Source organism: Elephantulus edwardii, unplaced genomic scaffold (assembly GCF_000299155.1).
Source record: "Elephantulus edwardii isolate Elephantulus edwardi_28Jun2011 unplaced genomic scaffold, EleEdw1.0 scaffold00057, whole genome shotgun sequence".
NCBI lineage: Eukaryota > Metazoa > Chordata > Mammalia > Macroscelidea > Macroscelididae > Elephantulus > Elephantulus edwardii.
Window position 1 is genome coordinate 12,132,059 of NW_006399807.1, and position 27,822 is coordinate 12,159,880.

Here is a 27,822-nt window from a genome sequence, read left to right on the forward strand (position 1 = left end):
TTGGGCGTGCCCATTTTTACTGTAAATTATGATTCCATAACTGACTTGTAGTAAGCAGTGTTTCTGGCCCCTAAGTATTGCTACCTTGTGTATTTTATTTAGTGTACAGTACTATAGGTGCATACTCTGGTCATTTTTCAAGCCATGTTTTATTGTATCTGTTTTCTACTTTATGTGAGCAAGGTTTGCTGTCCAAGGTGTAAATATTCAATGGGAATAAAACTGGCATGGTAACATATTTCCTTTTTTTGGGGGGGGGTTTGGCTCTCTCAACGATAATGGCCCATCAATGAGCATTTTTAACACACTCCATAGTCTTTTTCCTGTGGCGTTAGGTATGTCTTTCCTTTCTCTCCTGGGGCTGGGGTGGGTGGGTTGTCATGGGGAACTGCCCTTTACATTTTAAGTGACACTACAGAAGAACACACAAAGCTGATGGGTTGTGTTGTGCTTTGTACCGAGTGCTGTCTTGCCATCTTTTCTTTGTCCTCCAGTGTGCTCTGAAGCCGTGTGTAAAACCTGGATCAGCCTGACACTTTGGCTAGTGGTCAGGCTAATTAGTTTGCTTTGTACATTTTCTTTTTACTTTCCTGTTTTCTCTGGAGGCATCACATGCTGGTGCTGTGTCTTCATGAATGTTTTAACCATTTTCATAGTGGAAGAATTTTATATTTATGCAGTTGTACAATTTTATTTTTTTCTGCAAGAAAAAGTATAATGTATGAACTAAACCAAAGTCACTTGTTTGAAAATAAATCTTTATTTTGAACTTTATAAAAAGCAATGCAGTACCCCATAGACTGGTGTTAAATGTTGTTAAAAGTGCAAAATCCATGTTCTAACATATGTAATAATTGCCAGGAGTACAGTGCTCTTGTTGATCTTGTATTCAGTCAGGTTAAAACAATGGACAATAAAAGAATGAACACATTCCTCATGTGCGTGGCTGTCTCGTGTCTGAAAGTCCCAATCCATCACTTTGTTTTCCTTAGTGCTAATTATCCAAGATCTTGAAGAAATACTGAACCTGAAAGATAAACACATGAATTTATAAGAGGCGGATATCATGGTATGGAATCCACAGACTGATCCAAGAGACATCCAAGAATCGTGGTAGATCATGACAGAGTCCTAATGAAGCTTTTAACAAAAGCTCAGTTTTAGGACTATTTTGTGGTGCTGCTGCTGCACCCACTTTAGAAAAACATGTGATTTTGGTCAGAATGAAGTCCATAGCAGTGGCCTTTTTTTGAGTTGAGGTTTTTCATTAGTGGCGTTATTTGTTTTCCTTTTAAAGACATCAACAGTTTAGCTTAAATGAAGTGGAGTTCACTAAATTAGCAAGGTCTATACTTTGGCCCATGGTTTGGGCTTATTTATCCATACTTTAAATTTAACTTTAGTGTGAATGAAGACAAAGATGAACTGAAAAGCTTTTTCCAGGTATACTAACATAATGTCTTATACTTGACCAGAAGACATAGTGTCTTCAACATGGGAGATTAAAATCATGGGGTCATATTTCTGAAAACATGTCTGAGCACAAGCTATTCACTGGAAAAACATCATGCTTGGAGAGACTGGGGTGTCGGAGAGACGGAGACAAAGACCTCCACGAGATAGACGGACCTGACATACGGTGACTTCAGCAATGGGCTTCAGAGATGAAGATGACACAGGATAGGTTCAGGTTCAGGTTGGCTATGCAAGGTTGCTATGAGTCATACTTGACCGCACCAACGACAGCCAGTCACGGGAGACAGGTACATGGGTTGGCTGCTGGCATCCACACTTGCGAGCTGTACTGCTGGGACCTTGCCACTTCCCTGGGCCTTTTCACTGAGCAAAATATCCCAGGCAGAATTCCTGGGACTTTGTCTACATCTGGGAATATCACTCCTGCCCATTAAACTACAGAAAAGAGCAGAGAGCCCACCAAAGCCAGTCAAAGGGAGACTCCAGCTCCCTGCCCCTCCAAGAATAACCAGATAAGAATCTTGCAACAGGAAGCAGAATGGCCCACAGAGGAGTTGAGGGCAACACTTAAAATCTGCCATCTCTATCACTAGTATCATAAACATAACCCTGATAACAACTTACAGAACTGTCTCACACATACGAAAAAGAACTTGATATAATGTCAAGGGAAGCAGCAGGCAGATTCAAAAAAACCCCAAACAAGTGGCCTAAAGAAGCAGACCAGACCACCTACCCAATAAATATCCCGTAAACAGGGAGGCAGAAGAAATATATCAACATGGAGTTACATGAAAGGCTCAGGAAGAAGTCACAAATGACAGGAAAAAGAGTTGAAACCATAAGATATAAGAATTATGAAGTCATCACAAGACAGGTTGTAATCAACATAGTACTAGAAGAAACAAGATAAATGCATGAAAATTGCAATCCAGACTATCAGGACCAAAATGCAGAACTTTTAAACATGTGCGGGGAGGGGCATAAAAATCTGTGAACTAGAAGACATTTCACTGAAGAAAACATTAATGGAAACTTACCTGAATCAAAAAACAGGGAGAAGACAGAAGGAAAATGAAGAAAACATTAGAGCCATGAGGAATAACATCAAATAGAAAATACATGCATTGGAATTCCAGAACAGGAGGTGAGGGAAATACTGAGAAAATTGAAAAAACTCAGGTATCGTGAAAGGAAATCCACATGTGAAATACTCAGTGAACTACAAACAGATTAGACCTCAGATTTATCACAGTCAAATTGTCCACAATCAAAGTTAACTGGGGGGGGAGAGAAGTGCAGCAATGAATGAATGGAAATCCAAAATCTCTGTAAATGTTCATTAAATTTATTAAAATAAAAATTACAAAAAAATCCCCAAAGTTAAGGAAAAAAAAAACCCTAAAGGCAGTGTGAGAAAAATAGTCACCTACAATTAGTCACAGTAACAATTAGATTAAGTTCTGATTTCTCAGTAGAAACTGTGAGCAAGAAGACAATGGGGTGGCATATGTTGTTGTGTACCATAGAGTTGGAACTGACCCTTAGCTGACCTTCTAGTAGGGTAATTGGGGAGATTGCCCATTCTCCTGCAGAGCAGCTGGTAGCCTTGAACCATGTGCCTTTGGGATTGCAGCACAGCTTCTTGCTACTAGGCCAGAACTGCCTCACACATAGGATGGCATTTACAGAGGCTAAAATGCTAGCCAATCATCTTGTACCTAGCATAGCTGTTCATCAAATATGAAGGAGAAATTAGGTCATTTGCAAAAAGTAGGAACTTAAGAGAATCTGTGAAAACAGGACCAACTCTATGAGAAATACTAAGGGGAGTCCTTAACACAGAGGCAGCAAAGTGGATAAAATGGCCTGTCATTAATCATACTTAATGTGAATGGCTTCTGTGTCCCAGTTAAGAGAAGTAGCAGTGAATTAAAAAACCCAAGCCCATCAATATGTTGCCTATAAAATACATATAAGAAACAAGAAGAAAGAAAAAAAATCAAAGGGTGGGGAAATAAAACACACCAAGTAAATGGATCTATGTGCTCACCAAGTTGTGCCAAGAAATCTGGAGATCAACCACTTGGCCAACTGATTGGAAGAGGTCTATATTTGTTCCCATCCCAAAGAAGGATGACCCAACTGAGTGTGGAAACTACAGAACAATATCATTGATTTTACATGCAAGCAAGATTCTACTGAAAATTATCCAAAAACGACTGGAACAGTATATCAGCAGAGAACTGCCAGAAGTCCAGGCTGGGTTTAGAAGGGGTCGTGGTACTAGGGATATTGTAGCTGATGTTTGATGGATCTTAGCTGAAAGCAGAGAATACCGGAGGAATGACTATCTGTGTTTCATTGATTGACTGTGTGGATCATAACAAACTGTGGCTGACTCTGAGAAGAATGGGAATCCCAGAACATTTAATCGTGCTAATGCAAAACCTATACTTGGACCAAGAGGCAGTAGTCAGAACAGAGCAGGGCAACACTGCATGGTTCAAAATTGGGAAGGGTGTACGCCAGAGATGTGTCCTATCTCCATACCTTTTCAATTTGCATGCAGAGCAGATTATCCGAGAGGCTGAGCTCTATGAGGAGAAGCGTGGCATTAGGATTGTTGGACGATCTATCAACAATCTGCATTATGCAGACGACACAACCCTGCTCGCTGAAACTGAGGAGGACCTCATGCACTTACTGCAGAGGGTCAAGGACTGCAGCCTTCAATATGGACTTCAATATGGATGGCGAAGAGATTGAGATTGTTCACAGCTTCAGTTTGCTCGGCTCCACGGTCAACACTCTTGGCACCAGTAGCCAGGAAATCAAAAAACGTATTGTGATTGGAAAGTCTGTGGTTAGGGACCTCTCTAAAGTACTCAAGAGCAGCAGTGTCTCTCTGGAGACTAAGGTGCGCCTGATACAGGCCATGGTTTTTGCAATCACTTGTTATGCATCAGAGAGTTGGACAATGACTAGAGAGGATAGAAGGAGAACTGGCGCCTTTGAGAAGAGTATTGAATGTACCATAGACTGCCAAGAAAACAAACAGATTCATCATAGAGAGGGTTAAACCAGGCTGCTCCTTGGAGGCAAGGATTCTTGGGCTTCATCTGACATACTTTGGACATGTTGTAAGGAGAGACAGGTCTTTAGAAAGGGACATCATGGTGGGTAGAGTAGAGGGACAGCGCAGAAGGGGAAAACCCTCTATGAGATGGATTGATTCAGTGACTGGGGTAATCGGGATGGGAGTGTCAGAGGCAATGAGGTTGGCACAGGATAGAGCAGGGTTTAGGGCTGTTGTACATAGGGTCGCTATGAGTTGCAAACGACTTGATAGCACATAACAACAACAACAAATGGATCTATAAAAGCAGGAGTGATAAAATAGACTTCACAATGAAAATGAGTAAAGGCACAAAAGATCAAGAAGACAGAACTTTGTATAGAATACCTAAAGTTATGATTAACAGATTTGAAGAAAGAACTAGTACCACAACAGTAATAGGTGCCTCTGACACACCACTCTCAACGAAGGACAGGTCATCTCAAAAGAAACAGAAAAAGATGCTGAAGAACTATTCAGCTAGACCTAATTTTCAGGGTACTTCACCTAGCTGAAACTCAATTTACTTTCTTCTCAAGTACACATGGTACATTCTCCAGAAATGATCATGTATTAGGACACAAAGAAAGCCTCAAAATTAAAAAAAAAACAAAAAAAAAACAAAAAAACCCACCCACCCAAAAAAACCAAACCAACAACTAAAACAAAAACCTCAAAACAAAATACAACAAACATTTAAATAAATACAAAGTATCTTCAAAGACCATAGACCTAAAGTGAGTAACAAGAGGATGAATGATAAATACCCTACCCACATGGAAGGTAAGTAACACTCTGCTTGTGCACTACTAGACTAGAGAATAAAAAGTTAATTTAAACAGCTACAGCAGTCCTCAGGTGGTAATTCACAGTAATAGGTATATAAATGAAAAAATAAAAAAAAAGGAAGGTGCAAAATAAGCTACACCTCCAGCAAGTAGAAAAATTACAACAAGCTAATCCATTTTCTCTAGAATAAAGGACAAGGGCTGAAATCAACAGGAGAGAAAAATAACTGAAACCATCAACAAAAGAAAGGGTCAATAAAAATAGACCACTGGTAAAGTTAGAAAAAAAAATAATTCAAATAAATGAAAGGCAAGATCAAAACAAAACAAGCTGACATAAAAACAATAGTAACAATATTATAGAAGGCTATACTCCAATAAATTTGAAAACCTAAAGAAAATGATCAAATTTCTATAAACTCACATCCTACCAAAAATGACACAGACAAAAGTAAGAAAGTAAGACACTTGAACCCAGAGAGCATCACAGGAGAATCCTACCAAACATTAAAAGATGAATTATCACCAATTCTACTTAAATGATTTTAAAAAATATAAAAAGAAGGAACACTCCCACAGTCATTCTATGAAATAAACATTACCTCAACACCAAAACCAGGCTATAGGCCAATATCTCTCATGAACATAAATGCAAAAATTCTTATCCTGACCAAGAGAATCCAAAAATTGTGTGTGTGTGTGTGTGTGTAAAATAATTCATGACCAAGTGCGATTCATAACAGATAATGCACAGATGGTTTAAAATATTAAAAAGTTAACAATTTTTCACATTAATTAATTGAAGAACAAGAACCACAGGGCCCTATGAATTGATGTAGAAAAGACCTTTTTAAAAAAAGCCAACAATCCTTCACGATTAAAATACTTAATAGGAATAGAAGGGAATTTTCATGACACAGTGAAAAGTATGTACACAAAACCAAGGGCCAAAATCAGTCTTGATGGAGAAAGACTAAATTCCTTTCTGACAAACATGGATCAAGCAAAGTTGCCCACTATCACCACTCCTATTCAATACTGTGTTGGAAATAACATGGTAGGGCAGTAAGTTAAAAAAAAGAAGAGATGGCCAAATTGGCAAAAAGGGCATAAAACTGTTGCTGTGTGCAGATGGTTTCATGGTATATACAGAAAATCCAAAGATAAAACCCAAACAAACAAAAACCCCAAAACCCCAGTCCTGTTAGACATAGCAGACCTGTTTAGTAGAATGGCAAGATAAGAAAAATCTGTGGGACTTCACTACAGCAACAACAACAACAAAAAGCATGGAAAAAGAAACTAAGAAAGCAGTAAGATTAACAATAGTCAATCACAAGATGAAACAGTTGGGAATAAACCTACCTAGAGACACAAAAAAACCTTTATAGGAAAACTACAAAACACTACTATGAGAAACTACTATGAGGCAACTGAAAAAAAGTTTATTTGGAAAGGGAAGAGAATTCAAAGCTCTTCTGAAAAATGAAAATGAGGTGAGAGGTATACTCCTTGATCTCAAAACCTATTAAACAATTGTATTGGTACAATGGCAGATGTGTAGACCAATGGAATAGAACTGGGAACCCAGAAATCAATGTGGCATCAGGATTGGGGGAAGACTCATCAGCAACCTGCATTAAAGCAGATGATGCAACCCTACTTGCTGAAACTGAGGAAGGTCAAGAACTGCAGCTTTAAATATGAATTGAAGCACAACATAAAGAAACCAGGCCTGAGTGTCACAGATTAAAATCACCCACTTTTGGCCTGATAGCGTAACTTTTTATCCACTAGCCCAACAGAACTCTATTTTGATGCTGTTGTTAAGTGCTGTCGAGTTGTAGATACCTTTTTATATAGGAAGTCAAATCCAATTGGCTCACACCCAATGGCGAGTAAATATTGCCCCCCCCCGCCCTCCCTTCCAGCCTCACCAGAACCAGAAAACAAACCTTTGTAGAATCCAGCTGCTCCAGACAACCTCCCAAACTGAACTGCAATGACTAGAGATGATAAAAAGAGAATTGATGCCTGTGAGGTGGTGGTGGAGAAGAGTACTGAATATACATACCGTGGACTGCCAGGAGAACAAATAGGTTCATCCTGGAGAGGGTGAAATGAGGCTGTTCCTTGGAGGCAAGGATTCTGAGGCTTCATCTGACATACTTTGGGCATGTTGCAAGGAAAGACCAGTCCTCGGAGAGGGGACATCATGTTTGGAAAGAAACGGGACAGCACAGGAGAGGAAGACCTTTGATAAGAGGAATTGATTCAGTGGGGTAATGGGGGTAGGTGTGTCAGAGACAATAAGGTTGGCACAGGATAGAGCAGGGTTCAGAGCTGTTGTACATAGGGTTGCTGAGAGTTGCAAGCAACTTGATGACACATAACAACAACAACATCTATGCTCAATTAGTGGTGGGTGTTTTTTTTCCTTAATTTTATATTGGTTTGCTTACAAAGTTTCTATGATCGTATTTCACACTATTCTTTATTCATACTGTATTTCATACAATAATTCTCATGTGTTACATTTTATAAATTTAATCATCATTGGACCTTTTCTTCCAAATCCTTCCAATGTCCTTCATCCTCTCCCTCCACTCACCATACTGTGCAACACTGTGGTTTCACCCCTACCCATATTCACCCTTTCACTCCCACCCTCACCCCTTTGAGTTCCCATATATGTTTTATTGGCTATCCTTCTACTTTTACAGTATTTGACAAAGAAACAAAACTTATCAAATTGGGGAATGACAACCTCCCCAACAAATGGTGCTGGCAAAACTGAGCATCTACCTGCTGAAAACCAACAGTATCCGCCTCTCATAGCATACACAAAAATCAACTCAAGGTGAATCAGAGACCCAGGGATAAATCCCAAAACTATAAGGATCATAAGAGACAAAAAGGGACCAAATTAGAAGCTCTAGTCTATGGCATAAGTAGACCTGGCTTGCAAATATAGCCAGAAATGAACAACCAGGAAGAGGATGAAATCAACAAACGTGACCTAAAAATCAAGGTTTTGTATCCATAAAACCTTTTTTTCCAAGAGTGAAAGGAAAGCCTACAGAGTGGGAAAAAATACTTGGAAATGATGTTTTAGACAAGAGTCTCATAGTGAAAGTTTACAAACTACTATAAGGCCACCACAAGATAAAGATGAGCAACCCAGTAACAAAATGGGTAAAAGACATGAAAAGACTTCACCAATGAAGGCATCTGGATGGCCAGCAGAGACATAGAAATGTTCAAAATCACTGACAATCAGAAAGATGCAAAAAAAAAAAAAATAGCAAAAAGATTCCATCTCACTCCAGTTGTTGTTGCTGTGAGATGCCATCATGTCAAGTATGACTCATCACGACCCTATGAACAACTGATCTGAACCCTATACTATACTGTACCATCCTCACAATCTCTGACACTCTCGAAACCATTGGTTTAGTCATTGTGTCAATCCACCCGGCTGAGGGTCTTCTTCACCATTCCTCCTTCCCACTTCCCAAGCATGATGTCCCATTCCAAGGAATAACCTGTCCTAGCAATATGCCCAAAGTACGTGAGATGAAGCTTCATCATCTTTACCTCCAAGGAGCGCTCTGGCTGTACCAAACACACTTATTTGTTCTTTTGGCAGTTGAAGGGATCTTTAGCATGTTTCTTCAACATCACAATTCAAAGGCATCAATTCTTCTGTCATCCTTCGTCAATGTCCAGCTCACAACAAAAATATTCCAAATTATTGAGGAGCAGTGATGCCAATTTGAGGCTAAGATGTGCCTGATTCAGACCACAGTCTTTTCAGTCACTTGCTATGTATGCATCTCATCCTAGTAGCAGTAGCAAAGTTTAACAGGGCAGCAAGCAATAAATGTTGGAAAGGAGTTAGAGATACTGGAACTCTCATGCACTGATGACTGTAAAATCATACGACGACTCTGGAAGGCAGTTTGGTCATTCCCCAAAAAGCTTAACATAGAATGCCATATGACTCAGCTCAGCTCTTCTAGGAATAGAACCCAAGGAAATCTAATTGAGACACAAATGGAATTATGTGCACTTATGTGCACAGCCTCATTCACAATAGAAGAACATGAAAACATCCCAAATGCTCATCAACAAATGGACTGATAAATTATGGTACATTCATGCAATGGAATTTATAGCACTAAGGAACAATTATTTTGTAAAATACTATATAACATGAGAAAGTCCAGAGAGTATTATGCTGAGTGAACTAACTCAGTCCCAAAAGGACAAATACTACATAAGACTATTATTGTAAAAATAGAGGATAACTGAAAAAGTCTTGTATAAATGTTCAGAAGGGGAAGGGAAAGGGAGAAGGAGGTGGAAAAGGCAGGCAGGAGGGAAATCACTAGGATAGCAGGAGTTAGTGGGAGGATGAGGGGATGAAGGAATAGGAAAGACTCCACAATGATATGAAAGGTAACAGGCATTAAAGCATGTTGTTGTTATGTACCATTAAGTCACCTGCGACTCGTAGCAGCCCTGTTACAATAGCTCTCAATTCTGCTCTATCCTGTGTCACACTGTCTCAGCAATACCTCCCCCACTACCCCAGTTACTCTGTCAGTCCATCTTATTCATGGTCTTTCTCTCCTGTGCTGTCCCTCTACTCTTTTAAGCATGATGTCCTTCTCCAGGGACTAGTTCCTGCTGGCCACATGGCCAAAGTATGTGAGATGGAGCTTCAAAATCCTTGCCTTCAAGGAGCAACCTGGCTTCACTCTCTCCAGGATAGACCCATTTGTTCTCTTGGCAGTTCATGGTATGCTCAATACTCTTCTCCAGCACTACAACTTGAAGGCATCTATTATATTCCGTCATCCTTAGTCACTGAATAGCTCTCTGAAGCATAACAAGTAATTGAGAAGACCATGGCCTGGATGAGGCACACCTTTGTATTTAGACTGACATCATTGCTCTTCAGTACTCTGGAGAGGTCCATGACAGCAGATTTTCCCAGTGCAATTTATCTTTTGATTTCCTGACTGCTGGTGTTAAAGAGTGTTGATTCTGGATCCTAGCAAGCTGTAATTGCTAACAACCTCAATCTCTTTTCCATCTATCATGGTGCTTCCAATTGGCCCAGTGGTGAGAATCTTTGTCTTCTTGATGTTGAGCTTCAATCCATATTGAAAAATCCTTGACTTTTTGCAGCAAGCACTTCAGGTCTTCTACAGTTTCAGCAAACAAAGTTGTGTCATCTGCATTTCGTAGATGGTTAATGAGTCTTCTTCCAGTCTTGATGCCACCCCTCTCCTCCTAAAGCCCTGCTTCCCAAATGAACTGTTCTGCATACAGATTGAAAAGGTATAGGGGCAGGATGTATCCCTGACACACTCCTTTCCTGATTTTGAATCATGCAGTTTTTTTTTTTTTACTCTTTTCTGAGGACTGCTTTTTGATCCAAGTCTAGGTTTTGTATAAGCACTACAAAGTGTTCTGTGATTCCCATTTTCCTTAAGGTGAGCCACAATTTGTTGTGATCCACACAGTCAAACGCCTTTGCATAGTCAATGTAATACAGATATACATTCTTCTGATACACCCTTTTCTGCCACGATCCATTTATCATTGGCAATAACGTTCCTAGTGCCATGACCTCTTCGAAATCCACCTTGTATTTCTGGTAGTTCTCTGTCAATGTACTGTTCAAGTCTTTTCTGGATAATCTTTAGCAGGATTTTGCTAGTGTATGATATTAGTAATATTGTTTGATAATTTCCACACTCTCTCTGGTCACCTCTTTTTTGGAATGGGAATAAATATGGATCTCTTCCAGCCGGTTGGCCAAGTAGTTGTCCTCCAGATTTCTTGGCACAACTTGGTGAGCACATTCAGGGCTACATCTATTTGCTGAAATATGTGAATTGGTATTCCATCAACTTCTGGGGCTTTACTTTTTGCCAAGTCCTTCAGAGAAGCCTGAACTTCCTCCTTCATCACCACTGCCTCTTGATCATATGTTGTTTCTTGAAATTCTTCCATATCTGTCAATGCTTTTTGATGCAATGACTCTGTATACTCCTTCCATTTTCTTTTGATGTGTCCTGGATCATTCAATATTCTGTCCATAGCATCCTTAAGTATTGCTTAACTTGAGGCTTCAATTTGGTTTTTAGTCCTTTCAGTTTAAGAAATGTTGAGCGAGTTCAGCTCTTTTGGTTTTTCAACTTGAGCTCTTTCCACATTTCATTATGATACTTTGTCTTCCCGAGCTGCTCTTTAAAATCTTCTGTTCCTTTCCTTAACTTTCTGATTCCTTCCCTTTGCTTTGGCTTCTCGGCGCTCTAATGCTTTATTTAGAGTGTCTTCTGACATCATCTTGGTCTTTTCTTCCTCCTCTGTCTTTGCAATAACCTCTTGCTTTCTTCATGAATTATATTCTTAATATCCTCCCAAAGCTCATCTGGTTCCTTAAGAGTTCAAAGCCTCAAACCTGTTCCTGAGGTGATATTTAAATTCATGTGGGATAGACTCCAGGTCAAATTTTGGTTTTTGTGGATTTGATTTAATTTTCTTTAGCTTTAGTTTGAGCTTGCATATGTATAGTTGATGGTCTGTTCAACAATCAGCACCTAGCCTAGTTTTCACAACTGTTATTGAGCTTCTTCTGTGATTCTTTTCACAGATGTATTCAGTCTGATTTCTGTGTTTACCATCAGGTGAGGTCCATGTGTACAGTTGCTGTTTATGTTTATTATAAAAGTTCTCTGAAATGAATAAATCATTGACTGTACAAAATTCTATCATTCTATCTCCAGTCTCATTTCTGTCATCAAGTCTATGCTTTCTGACCAGTGATCCTTCTTCCCTGTTCCTAACTTTTAACGTTCCAGTCACCCATTATTATTAATGAGTATTGGTTGCACCTTCTTTCAATTTCTCGCTGCAAAAGTTAGTAGAAATCAGCTGTTTCCTCCTCTTTGGCGCTAGTTGTTAGCACATATAACTGACAGGGGTATGACCCAGACTTCGTTGTATGCATGAAGCTCTGGTGGCCTAGTGGCAAGAAGCTGTGCTACAATCCCGAAGGCATGTGGTTCGAGGTCACCAGCTGCTCCGGTGGGAGAAGGATGGGCAATCTCCTACTGTGCGATTACTCCCTCTGAAAACTCACCAGAGGGTCAGCTATGGGTCAGTTATTACTTTATGGTACACAGCAACAACAATTATCCTTTCACTCACAACACTGTATTTCAGGATGGATCTAGAAATGACCTTTTAAACTATGAATGCAATCCCATTTTTCCTCACCATATCACCTCCAAAATAGTAGATAATGTGGTTGTCTGACTCAAAATGTCCCATGCTCATCCATCTCATTTCACCAGTGCCTCCCTGTATGTCAATATTTATGCATTCTATTTCTTTCTTAATAATGTCCAATTTCCTGCATTCATGTTTCTCATCCACATTCCTGTCATTCATGTTTGCTTAAAATTGTTCTTTCTGGGGTTTCCCAGTTCCTCATGTGCCTTATCTGCTCATCTACTCTAAGGGTTTTGCTCTATTGTACACAGAGTTTTCAAAGGCTTGTTACTTCAGAAGTGGATGGTCAATCCTTTTTTTCTATACTGTCTTAATTTGGATGCTCAGCTTTAGAACAATATCTGACAGACAAGCATTTTTCTGAAAGGTGATACTATGTATAGCTTAACAGTAATTAATTATATATAATACAATGTATATGGATGTATACTATACAATGTACATGAACAAAACACAATGTAAATGAAAGAGTGTATAAAACACAATCTACAGGCATGAAACATAATGTATACAAAGGGCTGTAGGAAAAATATATGAAAAAATTGGAAAAATTCTTTAACAGAGAGAAAATTCTTTTTCAATTTAACCTGTTTGAGAAGTGAAAGTTTCAATATGGCTTGTCTTTAAACGTGGTTAATTGCTCTTTAAATTTTAATTTTTCTACTCTTGGGCTCAGAACCACTAACAACCAATATATCTAATTGGGGTTTAATAATTTTTATTTTATTTATTTTAGTACATTCAGTTGAAGAGAAGTAATAATAAATAAATAATAGATAAATCCTTTAAGGCAGTAAAATGGCTATGCGTTGTTATGCTGTTATGTGCCATCGAGTCACTTACGACTCATAGCGACCCTATGTACAACAGCCCTAAACTCTGCTCTGTCCTGTGCCAATCGCACTGTCTCTGACACTCCCATCCCGATTACCCCAGTCACTGAATCAATCCACTTCATAAAGGGCCTTCCCCTCCTGCACTGTCCCTCCACCCTACCAAGCATGATGTCCCTCTCCAAGGAGCAGTCCCTTCTTACAACATGTCCAAAGTGTGTTAGACGAAGCCTCAGAATTCTTGCCTCCAAAGAACTGCCCGGTTTAATCCTCCCCAGGATGAATCTGTTTGTTTTCCTAGCAGTCCATGGTACCCTCATTACTCTTCTCCAGCACCACAGCTCAAAGGCATCAATTCTCCTTCTATCCTCCTTGGTCATTGTCCAACTCCCTTGATGCATAACAAGTGATAGCAAAGACCATGGCTTGTATCAGACGCATCTTAGTCTCCAGAGAGACACCATTGCTCTTCAGTACTTTGGAGAGGTCCCTAACAGTAGATTTTCCCATCGCAATACATCTTTTAATTTCCTGGCTGCTGGTGCCAAGAGTGTTGACTGTGGAGCCAAGCAGACTAAAGCTGTGAACAATCTCAATCTCTTCACCATCCATCCTGATGCTGCCAACTGGTCCAGTGGTGAGAATCTTTGTCTTCTTGACATTGAGCCTCAGTCCATACTGAAGGCTGAAGTCCTTGACCCTCTGCAGCGAGTGCTTCAGGTCCTCCTCAGTTTCAGCAAGCAGGATTGTGTTATCTGCATAATGCAGATTGTTGATAGATCTTCCACCAATCCTGACCCCACATTTCTCCTCATAGAGCCCAGTTTCCAGATAATCTGTTCTGCATACAGGCTAAAAATGTATGGAGACAGGATACATGCCTGGCGTACGCCCTTCCTAATTCTGAACCATGCAATGTTTTCTTGCTCTGCACAGGTAATAGATTTAGAGAAAATATCACACTGAGTACGTTACAGAAAATTAATAAACACAATTTACTATTAAAAATTGGTAAAACAGTAGATACAGTTGGAACTCAGAAATATAGGAACCTCTGCTCTAAAGTACAGTATTAACAAATGCCAAAGTCTTAAGTTCTGTATTTGTACGGGCAAAATATAATTTGAACCCTATTTATTTTTGAACAATGATATACTCTGTCTGCTCAGGTTCTACTTATTACCAGAATTGCTCCAATTCCAAATTAAAAGCATTATCAGTGATCAGAGACAAAAGTCCAGTTATCAGACTCTTTCAAAGTCCAAGCCTAGTTTATGGTCTTGAATTCTTAAAGGATTAGTCACACTGATACCAGTGTGCATTTAGCCCATAGAGAAGAATCAAGTTAGGTTACCTTTAAAATACAGGACTCAAGGCCAGACTACGAATACAGAGGGAAAATATCCAAGGAACATTAAAAAAGTTTAATCAAGTGAGTAATCTTGGATTCAAGTTCAACATAGAAAAAAAAAGGCTCCTTCTTCTCTAAGAAGGTCTGATATTAGATAGACATGATATTTGCTGTCCTCTGGGCTCTACACTAAATTAGAGGACCAAGAAATATACAGACAGATGGGCCTGTTATTATTCCAGCTGATGGTTCCAATTAACACCTATACCCTACCCACTGTGGAAAACAGAGGACTGAACCAAGGCAGATTATCATGGCTCATTCTGTTGGGTGGTTTTGTGTTATTCCCTACCCCTCTTCTTTCTAGAGATTTCTAGTATAAGCCTGTTCTGAAGGGTAAAGTTTTCACTAAGGTGCTAAGTCTTCTTGACAATAGATTTAAGACTCATATTGTTATAAGATTGGAGCACATGATCTGTAGTTTATAACATTAACTTAAAAACCCCCACCCAGGTTTTAATAAGTTCAGGTATCTTATAAGGCAGTTTAAAAAGAGTTATCTTTTCCAATTAAACAATATATTCCCTTCTAGTATTGGACCAACTTTATCTTGATTGTATGTTTGGTCAACTTTAGACTGGAAAAGTTGGCAGAAATCCTCAGTCTCCTCTCTGGCTATAGTTGTTGGTACATATAGTGGAATAATAGTTGCATTAACAGGTCTTCCATGCATGCATAAAGACACTATCCTATCAATCACAAAAATGTACTTCAGCACAGATCTTGAAATTATCTTTTTCACTATGCATGCAACCTCATTTTTCTTCAGTTTTCACTTCCCCGCATAATAGATCATATGGTCATCTGATTCAGAGTAGCCCAGGCCAATCCGTCTTAATTTACTAATGCCTAGATTGCCGATCTTCACGTGTTCAATTTAATTTTTTACCATGTCCAGTTTTACTATATTCATATGCTGTATGTTCTATGTTACAATTGTTAAAAGATGCTTGTAGCTCTTTCACTTAATTTTCAGTGACTTCAAATCTGGACTCTACCCCTATATTGTTTATAGGGTTTTTAGAGTCCTGTTACTTCAGATGTGGACGGCCAATCTTGTTTCTTTGTTGTTGTTAGGTGCCATCAAGTCAAGTATGACTCATAGCTATCTAGTGAACAACAGATCTAAACCTTATCCTATTCTGTGCCATCCTCTTAATTTCTGATCTACCTGAGTCTGCTGAGTCCAGTCATTGTGACAATCCTTCTTGTTGAGGGTCTTCCTCTCTTTTGCCAGCCTTCTACCTTTTGAAGCATGATGTCCCTCTCCAAGGAATAGCCTCTTCTAACAACATGCCTAACCAAAGTATGTGAGACAAAGCTTTGTCATCTTTGCCTCCAAGGAGCACTCAGGCTTCACTTTCTCCAAGAGATATCTGTTCTTTTGTCAATCCATGGGAAATTCAGTACTCTTCTCTAACAGCACAGCTCAAAGGCATCAATTGTTCTTCTGTCCTCCTTATTCAGTATCCAGTTCTCAGAGGCAAAGCAAGAGACTGAAAAGACCATGGCCTGAATCAGTCACACCTTAGACTTTAGACTGATGCCACTGCTTCTCAGCAATTTGGAGAGGTCCATGATTACTTTCCCAAGGCAGTATGTCTCCGGATCTGACTGCTGGTAGTAAGTGTACTGATTGTGGATGAAGTCCACAAGGGGATGTTAGGATGAACTTTTATCAACTTCATAAGGAGGAACTGTCCCTGGCAACAACATTAGCAACACAAAACCAATTCCCATGAGGTCAGACATGTCCCCTTTATACTCATCCTAACCCCAGTAAGATGAAGTCATTGACAATTTCATTTTTTTCCTCCATATTTCATGATATTGTCTATTGTCCCAGTGGTGAGAATTTTTGTTTTCTTAATGTTGAGGTGTAACCCATACTGAAGGCTATATAGTCTTTGATCATCTGCAGTAAGCACCTCAAGTTCTCCTCACTTTTAGCAAGCAAGGTTATTCCATCTGCATATTTAAGCTTGTTGATTACTTTTCCTCAACAATATCATTAATATTACATGCCAGCAAAATATAGCTGAATATTGCCCCAAACTGGCTAGAATGGTACATATAAAGCAAATCATCATAAGTTCAAGCTGGGTTTAAAAGAGGTGATGACACTAGGGTTATCATCTGGATCCTGGCTGAAAGCAGAGAATACCAGAAAAATGTCTTCAGAGATCAAATATTTATAGTATTGTAAAAAGAGCAAGAGTCACATGGGCATGGCCATATCTGAACTTTTATCAACTTCATAAGGAGGAACTGTCCCTGGCAACAACATTAGCAACACAAAACCAATTCCCATGAGGTCAGACATGTCCCCTTTATACTCATCCTAACACCAAGTGTACAACTTTACTGGGTCCAAAATCTGATGTGATAGCTCACAGACCACACTGAAACATCCTGGGAAAGTGAAAAGGCTATAATCTAGGTTAGTAGTAGAATTCGGTCAGGAAAGCTTCCAAAATGTGCACACAGGCACCTCAGCCTTGAGCCTTGTGGCTTAAGGCCAGTGTTACAAAGTTCTCAGTTCTGTCAATATTGGCTTCCCTCCACCACCAAGCTGTCCAACAAATTTTGGCAAAGGCTCTGAGCTTAGCTCTGGTGCTGTCCATGGGGGGGGGGTAGTAGCAGTCAGTCCTAATGTATCTCTATCTCATGTTGATTCTCTAGTTTAGCTATGGCTGCTACTGTAATAGGGGTGGCTGGAGCAAGGATTTCTGGGCCTGAAGGGCCTGCTATATTCTCTTGCTGCTTCTTTCATGGCAGTGGTGCAGGCCCTCTTCTGCTGCCAGATTGCTCAATTTAATGGCAAGGCCAATCCCCTTGTAGATTGGTAAGATTAGCCAATCCCCTAGTGGACAGACTAATATGCCTTATTTGTGTATTCCTGCCCATAAGCTTGTCAAAGTCAATGCATTCGCTAGGAAAGCCATTTTGAATAATAAACTCTACAAGTATGCATCTTGCTTACTAGTCTCTCTTAACCTGGGAGCTCTGCTGAAACCTGTCCACCATGGGAATTAGAAACACCAGTGACTTAGCTTCTAGCATCACCATAACCCACACGTTATGCAAGTTCAGCAAACTGACAGACAAGTGCTGTATTTAATAAGAAGAACAATAAACAAGCAAACATATATTCACCTAAACTCAAAGTAATTAGAAACACGCGAATCATTTTCCAAGACAATAAACTGACAGGAGTTATATCTTTAACAGTAAATCCTAAAGACAATGTTGTTGTATACAATAGCGTTAAAAGTGACCCTTAGCTGACTCTCCAGCAGGTTTTCAGAGGCAGTTAATCACATGAGAGGAGACGAGACTGCTCATCCTTCTCCTGAGGAGCTGCTAGAGGATTTGAACTGCGTGCCTTCAGGATTCAAGCACAGATTCTTACTACTAGGCCACCAAAGCTCCATAAAGACAATAGTACATATGAATATCATTGACTATCATAGCCTTCTCTGGGCCCAGGTGACGCCCAAGGCAGCATGGCACGATGGGGTCCTGGAAAGGTAATGAGGACTGCCAAAGGGAAAAAGTAGATATGCCTTGGAAAAGTGCAGTCAGATTGGTCCTTGGAGGTAAAGATGAAAAAGCTTTGACATGTTGCCATGATGACCCTTGGAGAGGGACATCATGCTTGGAACAGTGGGGTGCAGGAAAAAAGAGGAAGATCTTCAATGAGATATACTAACTCAGTGACTGTTATAATGGGCTAAAGTATGTCAGAAATTATTAGGATGGCACAGGACATAATAGGATGCAGATCTGTTGTTCACAGGGTTACTATGAGTCATAATCAACTCAAGAGCATTGAAAAGAACAAGTTTTGGCCCTAAAGAGACCAAGTAGAAGGTGACACAGGTTAATTTGATTGCACCTACTTAGGTAGCCACAATGCCTACTATAGTCATTACTGAATTTGTCTTTTAGTTTAAGTTCTTCTGGGATCAAATATTTAATTCTTAGGAATTATTTATGGAAGGTCACCCTTTAAGGTCCATTATTTATAATATGTTTATAGTTAATGAATTAGCAAACAGGAGCACAGAATGAATGGGATGGAGGATCTACTATTTCATTTCATATACTATTTTACTGAGTTTTTGGTAAAAGTTTACACTGCTAGGTAGCTTCTCATTTGAGAATTTTGATGTTAGTCTTGTTCTATGCCATCAAGTTGCCTGCAACTCATAGTGACTCTGTGAACAACAGCTCTGAATCCTGTGCTATATATTGAGCCAGTCTCACTGTCTCTGACACACTTGCCCCCACGATGCCAATTACTGTGTCAATCCATCTCATCTGGGGTCATCTTCTCTTGTGCTGTCCCTCCACCCTTCCAAGCATGATGTCCTTCTCCAAAGACTGTTCCCTGTCCATGGTATGTTCAAGACGCTTTTCCAGCTATGCAACTCAAAGGCAATGATTCTTTTGTAATCCTTAGTCATTGTCTAGCTCTCTGATTTGTAGCAGGTTATTGCAAAGATCATGGTCTGGATCAGGTGTACCTGTCTCTAGAATGATATTGGTCTCTTTTAATACTTTGCAAATGACCGTGACAGCACACTTTGCCAGTGCAATTCATCTTGATTACCTGACTGCTGGTGTTGACTGTGGAACCAAGCAAGCTGAAATTCTTAAAAACCTCAATCTCTTCTCCATCTATGATGATGACAGATGACACAGTGGTGAATTTTTTTTGTTTTCTTGATGTTGAGCTTCAATCTATACTGAAGATCACAGTCTATGATCTTCTGCAGCAAATGCTTCAGGTCCTCCTCAGCTTTGGAAAGCAAGGTGTGTCATCCACATTTTGCAGGCTGTTGATGACTGTTCCTCCAATCTTGAGGTCACTTTCCTCCTTAAAAAGTCAAGCCTCCTGAATAATCTGTTCTGAATATAGATGGAAAAGGTATGGAGACAGGATGCACCCCTGACACTTCCTTTCCTGATTTTGAACCATGCAATGTTTTCTTGGCGCCACAGTCAACACTCTCAGCACCAGTACCCAGGAAATGAAAAGACATATTATGATGAGAAAGTCTGCTATTAGGGACCTCTCCAAAGTACTGAAGAGCAATGGTGTCTCTCTGGAGACTAAGGTGCATCTGATACAGGTCATGGTCTTTGCTATCACTTATTATGCATCAGAGAGTTAGACAGTGACTAAGGAGGATCGAAGGAGAATTGATGCCTTTGAGCTGTGGTGCTGGAGAAGAGTATTGAGGGTACCATGGACTGCTAGGAAAACAAACAGATTCATCCTGGAGAGGGTTAAACCGGGCGGCTTCCTGGAGGCAAGTGTTCTGAGGCTCCATCTAATGTACTTTGGACATGTTGTAAGGAGGGACCGGTCCTTGGAGAAGGACATCATGCTCGGTGGGGGGGTGGAGGGACAGCACAGGAGGGGAAGGCCCTTTATGAACTGGATTGATTCAGTCACGGGTAATCGGGATGGCTGTATCAGAGATGGTGTGATTGGCACAGGACAAAGCAGAGTTTAAGGCTGTTGTACATAGGGTCGCTATGAGTCGCAAGTGACTTGACGACACAACCACAACAACAACAACAACATATCCTTGCTCTGTTCTGATGACTGCTTCCTGGCCCAAGTATAGGATTCATATGTGCACTATTAGGTGCTCTGGGTTTCCCATTCCTCTTAATGTTAGCTATAATGTATTGTGATCCACACAGTCATATGCCTTTGCATAGTCAATGAAACACAGATAGACATTCCTCTGGTACTCTCTGCTTTCAGCTAAAATCTATCTAATGTGGGCTATGACATCCCTATTGCCAGGGCTTCTTCTAAAACCAGCCTGCACATCTGGCAGCTCTCTGATGAAGTATTGTTCCATTCATTTCTGGATGATCCAAGCAGGATCTTGCTTGCTTGTGATATTAGTGATATTGTTTGATAATTTCGACAATCTCTCGGGTGACTTTTTTTTTTTTTTTTGTAATGGGAACAAACACAGCTCTCTTCCAGTCAGCTGGCCTCCAGGTTTCTTGGCATAACCTGGTGAGTGCATCCAGGGCAGCCTCTGGTTGCTGAAATATGTTAATTGGTATGCCATCAATTCCTGGGGCCTTGTTGTTTGCCAATTCCTTCAGAGCAGCTTGAACTTCCTCCTTCAACAACATAGACTCTTGTTCATGCTGTTTCATGAAATTCTTCTTTGTCAGCCATTTCTTTTTGGTATAGTGCCTCTGTGTACTTCCATTTTCTTTTGATGTTTCCTGGGTCATTCAACACTCTGCCTTGAGCATCCTTGAGTATTACAACTTAAGGCTTGTATTTGTTCTTTAGTTCCATTTTCTAGCCAATCTTAATTTTCCAAAGTACAGTTTTGTTTGTGTGCCAATATTAGGATTTAAAATGTTATTGATTTTAAAATACATCAACCATTCAACAGAGAAATAAGTTTCAATTCATGGACACCCTTTTAGCTAGGGCTGTCTTTTTGAGCTGTGCAGTTAAAAAAGCTCCCATGTAAAAAAAAAAAAAAGAAAGCAAATTCGTCCTGTGCTATTAGCTGCCTCCAAAAACCTGCTGTAAGGTCAGCTATGGTTGGTTCCGACTCTATGGTACAGAACAACATGGTTGGTTTAATGGTCTGTTGTTGCTGTCTTTAAATTCATCCTAATTTTTAAACCACGGCACTTTCACTTTAATTCTGAACCTGTTACTGTTCGCTGCTGTCAGGATGACTCCCAACTTGTGACAGCCTCATGCACAGCAGAATGAAATGCTGCCCAGTTCTCTGCCATCAGTGACTGGTTTTGCATTGGATCATTATAATCCAGAGGGATTTCACTGGTTGATTTTCAGAAGTAGATCACCAGGTTTGTATTCTTAGTCAGAAAACTATGTTCAAATCTCTGTTGTTAGGTGCCACTGAATAGGCATCAGCTTATAGCAACCCCACAGCTGAATGATACCCTATCCGATCCTGCTCCATTCCCAGAGTCTCTGCTGAGCTTAAGTCCATTAGTCACTATGTCACTACATCTTGTTGAGGTTCTTCTTCTTTACTGTTGACTCTTTATTTTTCCAAAGCATGCCCTTTCCCAGGGACTGTCCTCCCCAATAACATGTACAAAGTATGTGAAATGAAATCTGAGTACCTTCCCTTCTAAGGAACATTCTGGTTGTACTGTGTTCTTCAATGCTGTTGGTGTTGTTCGGAACCGTCAGTTGTTTATGACTCCTAGTAACCTTACAACAACAGATCTGTACTTGTCCTGTCCTGCACCATCTTTATTATCCTCTCTGAGATGCTAAAGCCCAATGCTATATAGCCACTCTGTCAATTCCTACTGTGAAGGGTCTTTGTCTCTTTCTGACCCTGCACCTTTCCTAGAATGATGTCTTTTTCCAAGGACCAGCTCCTAATAACAAAATGCCCAAAGTATTTAAGATGAAGTTTCACCATCTATGTCTTGAAGGAGCACTCTGGTTGTACCTCCTTCAAAACAGATTTGTTTTTTGGCAGTCCACGGGATATTATTCAGTAGTGTTCTCCAACACCACAGCTTAAACACATCAATTATTCTTTTGTTGTCCTTAGTCACTGTACAACATTCAGATATGTAGCAAGTAATTGAAGAGATAATGGCTTAATTCAGGTACACCTTAGTCTTTAAACTGATAGTAATGTTTTTAAGCAGTTTGGAGAGGTTCCTGACAGCAGATTTTTCCCAGTGCAACATATCTTCAGGTTTCTTGACTGCTGTTAGAATGAATGTTGACTGTGGATCCAAGTAAGATTAATTTGCTGGCAATTTTAGTCTTTTCTCCATCCAATATGATTTTGCCTACTGGCCTAGCGGTAAAGATTTTTGTTTTCTTGATGTTGAGATGCAATCAACAATGAAGGCTGTATTCTTTTGATTTTTCAGCATTAAACATTCAGCCAAATTTCATGACTAGTTCTGCTTCTAAAACAAGGGACTCTTTGCTAGGGCTAATTTGACAAGGTTTTACTGTTGGCTGAGTAGAAAGTGTGTTTTTAACATCTAGTGCTTAAGCAGGAGTGAAAGAGGTGGTGCTTACGGAAGGCTCATCTTACGGAAAGTGCGCGCTGACAGACTTACAAGAAGAGGAACAGAATCCCTGAGATAGTAGCTGGTTACCTTGGAGAAGTGGTGAGGGACCAGGGGCCCTATGCTGTGGGGACAGTGAGAAGAGGCTACCTGCAGTTTGTACACATATGGACCTGATTTTTTTTTCTGAATCTTTGCTGGGCTCCCTTTTTCTTTGTCTTTCCTCCCCAAGTCACCACTTAATTTCAGTTCCCAGAATAGAGTCCAGAAGTAGACAGTTCTGAGAAAGAAGTAGTAGCTAAGGGAAGTCTAGAGCTCTCCAGATTGAATAGCTCAGAGGAAATGTTCAGGCCTTGCTATAAAGGAGATGGAAAATGACCTGTATCTAGTGGCACCATTACAGAACCCCAAAACTCCTTAAGCCCCAGATGTACCCCTCTTCAAATCTATTTGCAGACTATGGAAAATCAAGTTGAACTAAGTGAGTTTACATATATTCTTCTCCAGAGATTCAGAGAACATCAGTATAGATTAACCTCAACATTAAAAGAACAAAAAAAACAATCCTTACAACAAAAACAATAAGGAATGTGATAAACAGAGAAAGGTAAAAGTTTTAAAGATTTCCTTTTACTTGGATCTACAACCAATACCCATGGAAACAAGAGTCAAGAAACCAAATGATATAATTCATTGGAAAAATCAGCTGCAAAAAATCTGTTACTAGTGAAGAACAAACAATGTCACTTTGAGGACTAAGGTCCCAGGAATCAAACCCCAACAACCAAGCCTCATCCAGGCTCTTACACAGCAAAGACTAGACCTAAGAGCCTAAAGTTGTGTCCTTAGACAAGTTCTCTCTTCAAGTAACAGTCTTTGCAACTGAAGAAAGAAAAAAAAAATGGCTGCTTTGTAAAGCTCATTATAAGATTAATTTTAAGGAAGTGTGATGGCCTACTGGTTAAGGAGTTGAGTTGCCCAGCCAAAGTTATACAGTATGAATACACCACATGGGAAATAAGCAATTTCCCCCATGTAGTTTACAGCCTCTGAAAACCCACTGGTGGGTCAGCTATGATTGGATTTCGATTCAATGTCATATAACAAGACAGCTGGTCACACAATGCTTAAGCACTCAGGTGCTAACTGACTGGCAGTTTAAATCCATCTGGCAGCTCCAAAAACTCTGCTAATCTGCTTCCTTAGAGAAGCAGCCTAGAAAACCCTACGGGGCAGATCTACTCTGGCACACAGAGTTGCTATGAGTTGGAATCGACTGCACAGCATGCAACAACACATTTTAAAAATTCTTGCGTGTCAAAATAAGAAGCACTGACAGTGTAATAGTTAAACGCTCAGCTGCCACCTGGAAAGTTGAGAGTTTAGACACATCAGTCACTATGTGGGAGAAACTGTGGCAATCTGCTTCTACAGCTGGTTACAGCCTTAGAAACTCCATGGGGCAGCTCTACCGTGTTCTATTGAGCTGCATGAATGACAGTCAACTCAGTGGCACTGGGTTATTTTGTTTAGAGATTTGTTGTTGTTGTTGGTTGTGGTGTTACAAACTTCCACTCAGGTACTAGCTGCGGTGGCCTAGTTGTAGTGAGGTACACAGTTAATCCAAAGGCTGCTCCCTCTGGAGGTTCAAATCTACCAGCTGTTCATGCAGGGGAAGGATGAGCAATCTTCTTCCATGTGATTTACAGCCTCTGGAAACTCACTGGAGGGTCTGCAGTGAGTCAGTTCTGACTTGACAACCATGAGCTTTTTAGGTTTAACAGCTGAAAGGTTGCTATTTTCTACAAAACATTCCTTGTTGTTACTAGTGAAAATACAGTTATCCTGGACTAGAGAGATTTGAGTGATGTTTTCTAGCTTCTTGTTATTGCTGCTGCTTTGTGTAGGTGAGTCAATCTTGATTCACAGTGACCTATAGGGGAGAGAAAAAGTGCTCCATAGAGTTTCCAAGAATATAATCTTTATAGAAGCAGACTTTCTACAATGGATTTGAACAGCCAAACTTTTGATTAGCAGCTGAGCATCTAACCATTAGAATACTAAGAATACTTCCTTTCATGTTTCTATGTAATTCATTAGTTTCTTATACCATCCCTGGGTAAGGTGAATTGGTACAAAGGCTTTGAAATGAGAAGGCAATGTTGTTGTTGTGTACCATTGAGTCAGAATCAACCCAAAGCTGATTTTCAGAGGCAGTAAATAGTATGGAAGGAGACTGCCCATTCTTCTCTTGTGGAGAAGCGAGTAGATTTGAACCATATACTTCTGTGCAGGGAGGACAATTCCTTATCATTAAGCCACCAGAGCTCTCTGGGAATAGGACTCAGATTAAATAAACAGATTGTGGCCTGGGGAAGACAGGTACATGAGAAAAAGAAGAGTCTGCCAGTTACTACCAAGATGATGTGGAGGCTCCCATATGCTCCTCAACACCATCCACACTCTCATCTCTTTTCAAGGCAGTCTCTGAATCTTACACAGCTTCCCTGCATATTAATTCTTGCCCAGCTCAAACCTCAACTGGTTGGTTCCCAGTTTACAAATATTCACATCAAATCTCCTTGACTTGGCTTTCATAAAACCTCATACTACAGTGGCTCTAGTAAGGTTTCCTTCTTCAACACTCAAATACAGAAGACTTTACCACTTGGGAAGTTCGTTCTTTCATATCTACAAAGCATTCAGGATAAAGGATGTTCACACACAACTAATAATGGATACTTGATAATAAAGTGTATGCATTACAGGCTCATAATTTCTTTCTCTCTCTCTCTTTTAAAATTTACTATTACTCACTCTTTCCATCAGTTGGCTGCATCGGGAAAATCCACTGTCCAGGACCTCTCCAAAATACTTAAGAGCAATGGTGTCATCTTGAAGACTAAGGTACACCTGATTCAGGTCATGGTCTTTTTAATCAACTGCTATGCATTTGAGAACTGGACAATAAATAAGGATGATAGAAGTATCAATGTGTTCGAGCTGTGGTGCTGGAGAAGAATACTGACTATCCCATGGATTGCCAGGAGAATAGACAGCTATTGCTTTGGAGAAAAACTCAACCAGAGTGCTTCCTGGAGGCAAAGATGACACAGCTCTGTCTCTCATATTATGTCTCTCATATTATATTCAGGATAGACTATTCTTTGGAAAAGGACATCATGCTTGAAAAGATTGAGCTTCAGTAAAAGAGAGGAAGGCCCCCAAAAAGACGGACAGTAACTTCAGCAATGGGGTCAAGTGTGTTAGAATGTATGAGGATGGTGTGAGATAAGATAGGGTTCAGCTCTTTTGTTCGTAGGAATGCCTTGAGTTGTACTTGAAAGCAACTAAAAACAACAACAATCCAATACCCATTTTCCATTACATCTTTATGTAGAGACTTTTGACTTACTGGGGCAGCAAAATGCCCAGCCTCCATTATAGTTTTGAATAACATATGAATACCTGACAAGTCAACAAATATTGCCATGGAGGACCTTTACAAACTCTTTTGGAAGGGGGCACATTCAGTTGATTTATATCCTTTGACCCTTTCACTTTCTTGCCAAGAATGATCACATAATGCTAGAGAAACAATAATCATGGAATCAAGAGCAAACCGTCAAGGAAAGGCCAGGATTTCTGCAGCAATCTTAGGCCTGAATCCTTGAGCTGCCAAACCAAAGCCACTTACTGCTGACCTCCTGACTTGTTGTTACACAGTAAAAATAAACCTCTCATTTAATCAATTTTTCAGCATTTCTGATTCTAGAGACCAAACAGTTAATTTATGTAAGTGGCAGTATTAAGCAACAACCACAAGAAGAGATAACACTAATAGTGCTGTTCTGAATGTTTCACATTTATGATTTCATTAATACCTGCAATACTTATTTGTGTGTCAGCATGACAGTCTAGAAAACTGGGGCTTAGATACCATCACTAGCTTATGAATCAGAGTTAGGACTTGAATTTGGGCAATCAGTGTGTATTATGCTTTTACATCTCTTCTAACTAAAAGACCATCTAGCTCAATTGAGGGTCTAAGGGTCACTGCTACAGTCTTTTATGCTAAAAAATACATCTGCTTAAAACTTACAGAATTAGTTCTGGGGAAAAACAAACAAACAAACAAACAAACAAACAAACCAAAACCAGGCAGGAAAAACCCAACAATTCTTGAATGCAATTCCAGAAAGAAATATGAGGATTCAGAAGCACTGGTCTTGGGCCATTTAGATTTCTTCCACTTCACTAACTTAAGTATTGTAATGTGACCCCGTCATCATGGTAGGGGTCTGGGATGAGCTCTACCATCATTGATTCACTCAATTCCAACTCTCTTAGATGAAATCATTACCAAGGGAGCTAATTAGTGCCAGTGTGAGTTTGTGTTTTCTTCAGCGCAGGCACCAGGCCCACCACTTGGGACCCACAATTCCCCTAACACAGATGGAAATGATGCTCGGGTTTGGGGAAGAAAAAAAAATTCTCAAGATGCTTCTAAGATTTCCCAGGGAAATGTTTCCAAGGCCCTCTCTAAGCATGGAACAACTGTTCTGATCAAACTGAGTTTTTACATTAATCCATAACACAACCGGACATTGGAAGGATGCTTAGTAGTTATTCTGGTTAGGTTAACTGAAAATTAATAAAATAGTCTAGAAAATAAATATCACAGAAATTAAGAACTGAAAGAGACCTAAGACAATTACATGTGCAGGTCCTTTATATAAATGGGCCAGGGAGGGTCTCTGTCTCCCTGAGGGTCTAACATGGATTCCAGGTTGTTTACTCTTCCACAGTACACTG

General features: G+C 39.9%; 1 protein-coding gene across 1 annotated transcript in view; it reads right to left on the bottom strand.

Moving 5' to 3' along the window:
• Positions 1–994: 994 nt before the first annotated feature.
• The window catches only part of NME7 (NME/NM23 family member 7), a 252,120-nt gene continuing 225,292 nt past the window's right edge, over positions 995–27,822 (bottom strand). Inside the window, exons 13-14 of the mRNA XM_006887453.1 lie at positions 1,728–1,911; positions 995–1,027 (exon numbers count right to left, since the gene is read on the bottom strand). Coding sequence (XP_006887515.1) covers positions 995–1,027; positions 1,728–1,911 — 217 coding nt within the window. The remainder of the gene's footprint in view (positions 1,028–1,727; positions 1,912–27,822) is intronic.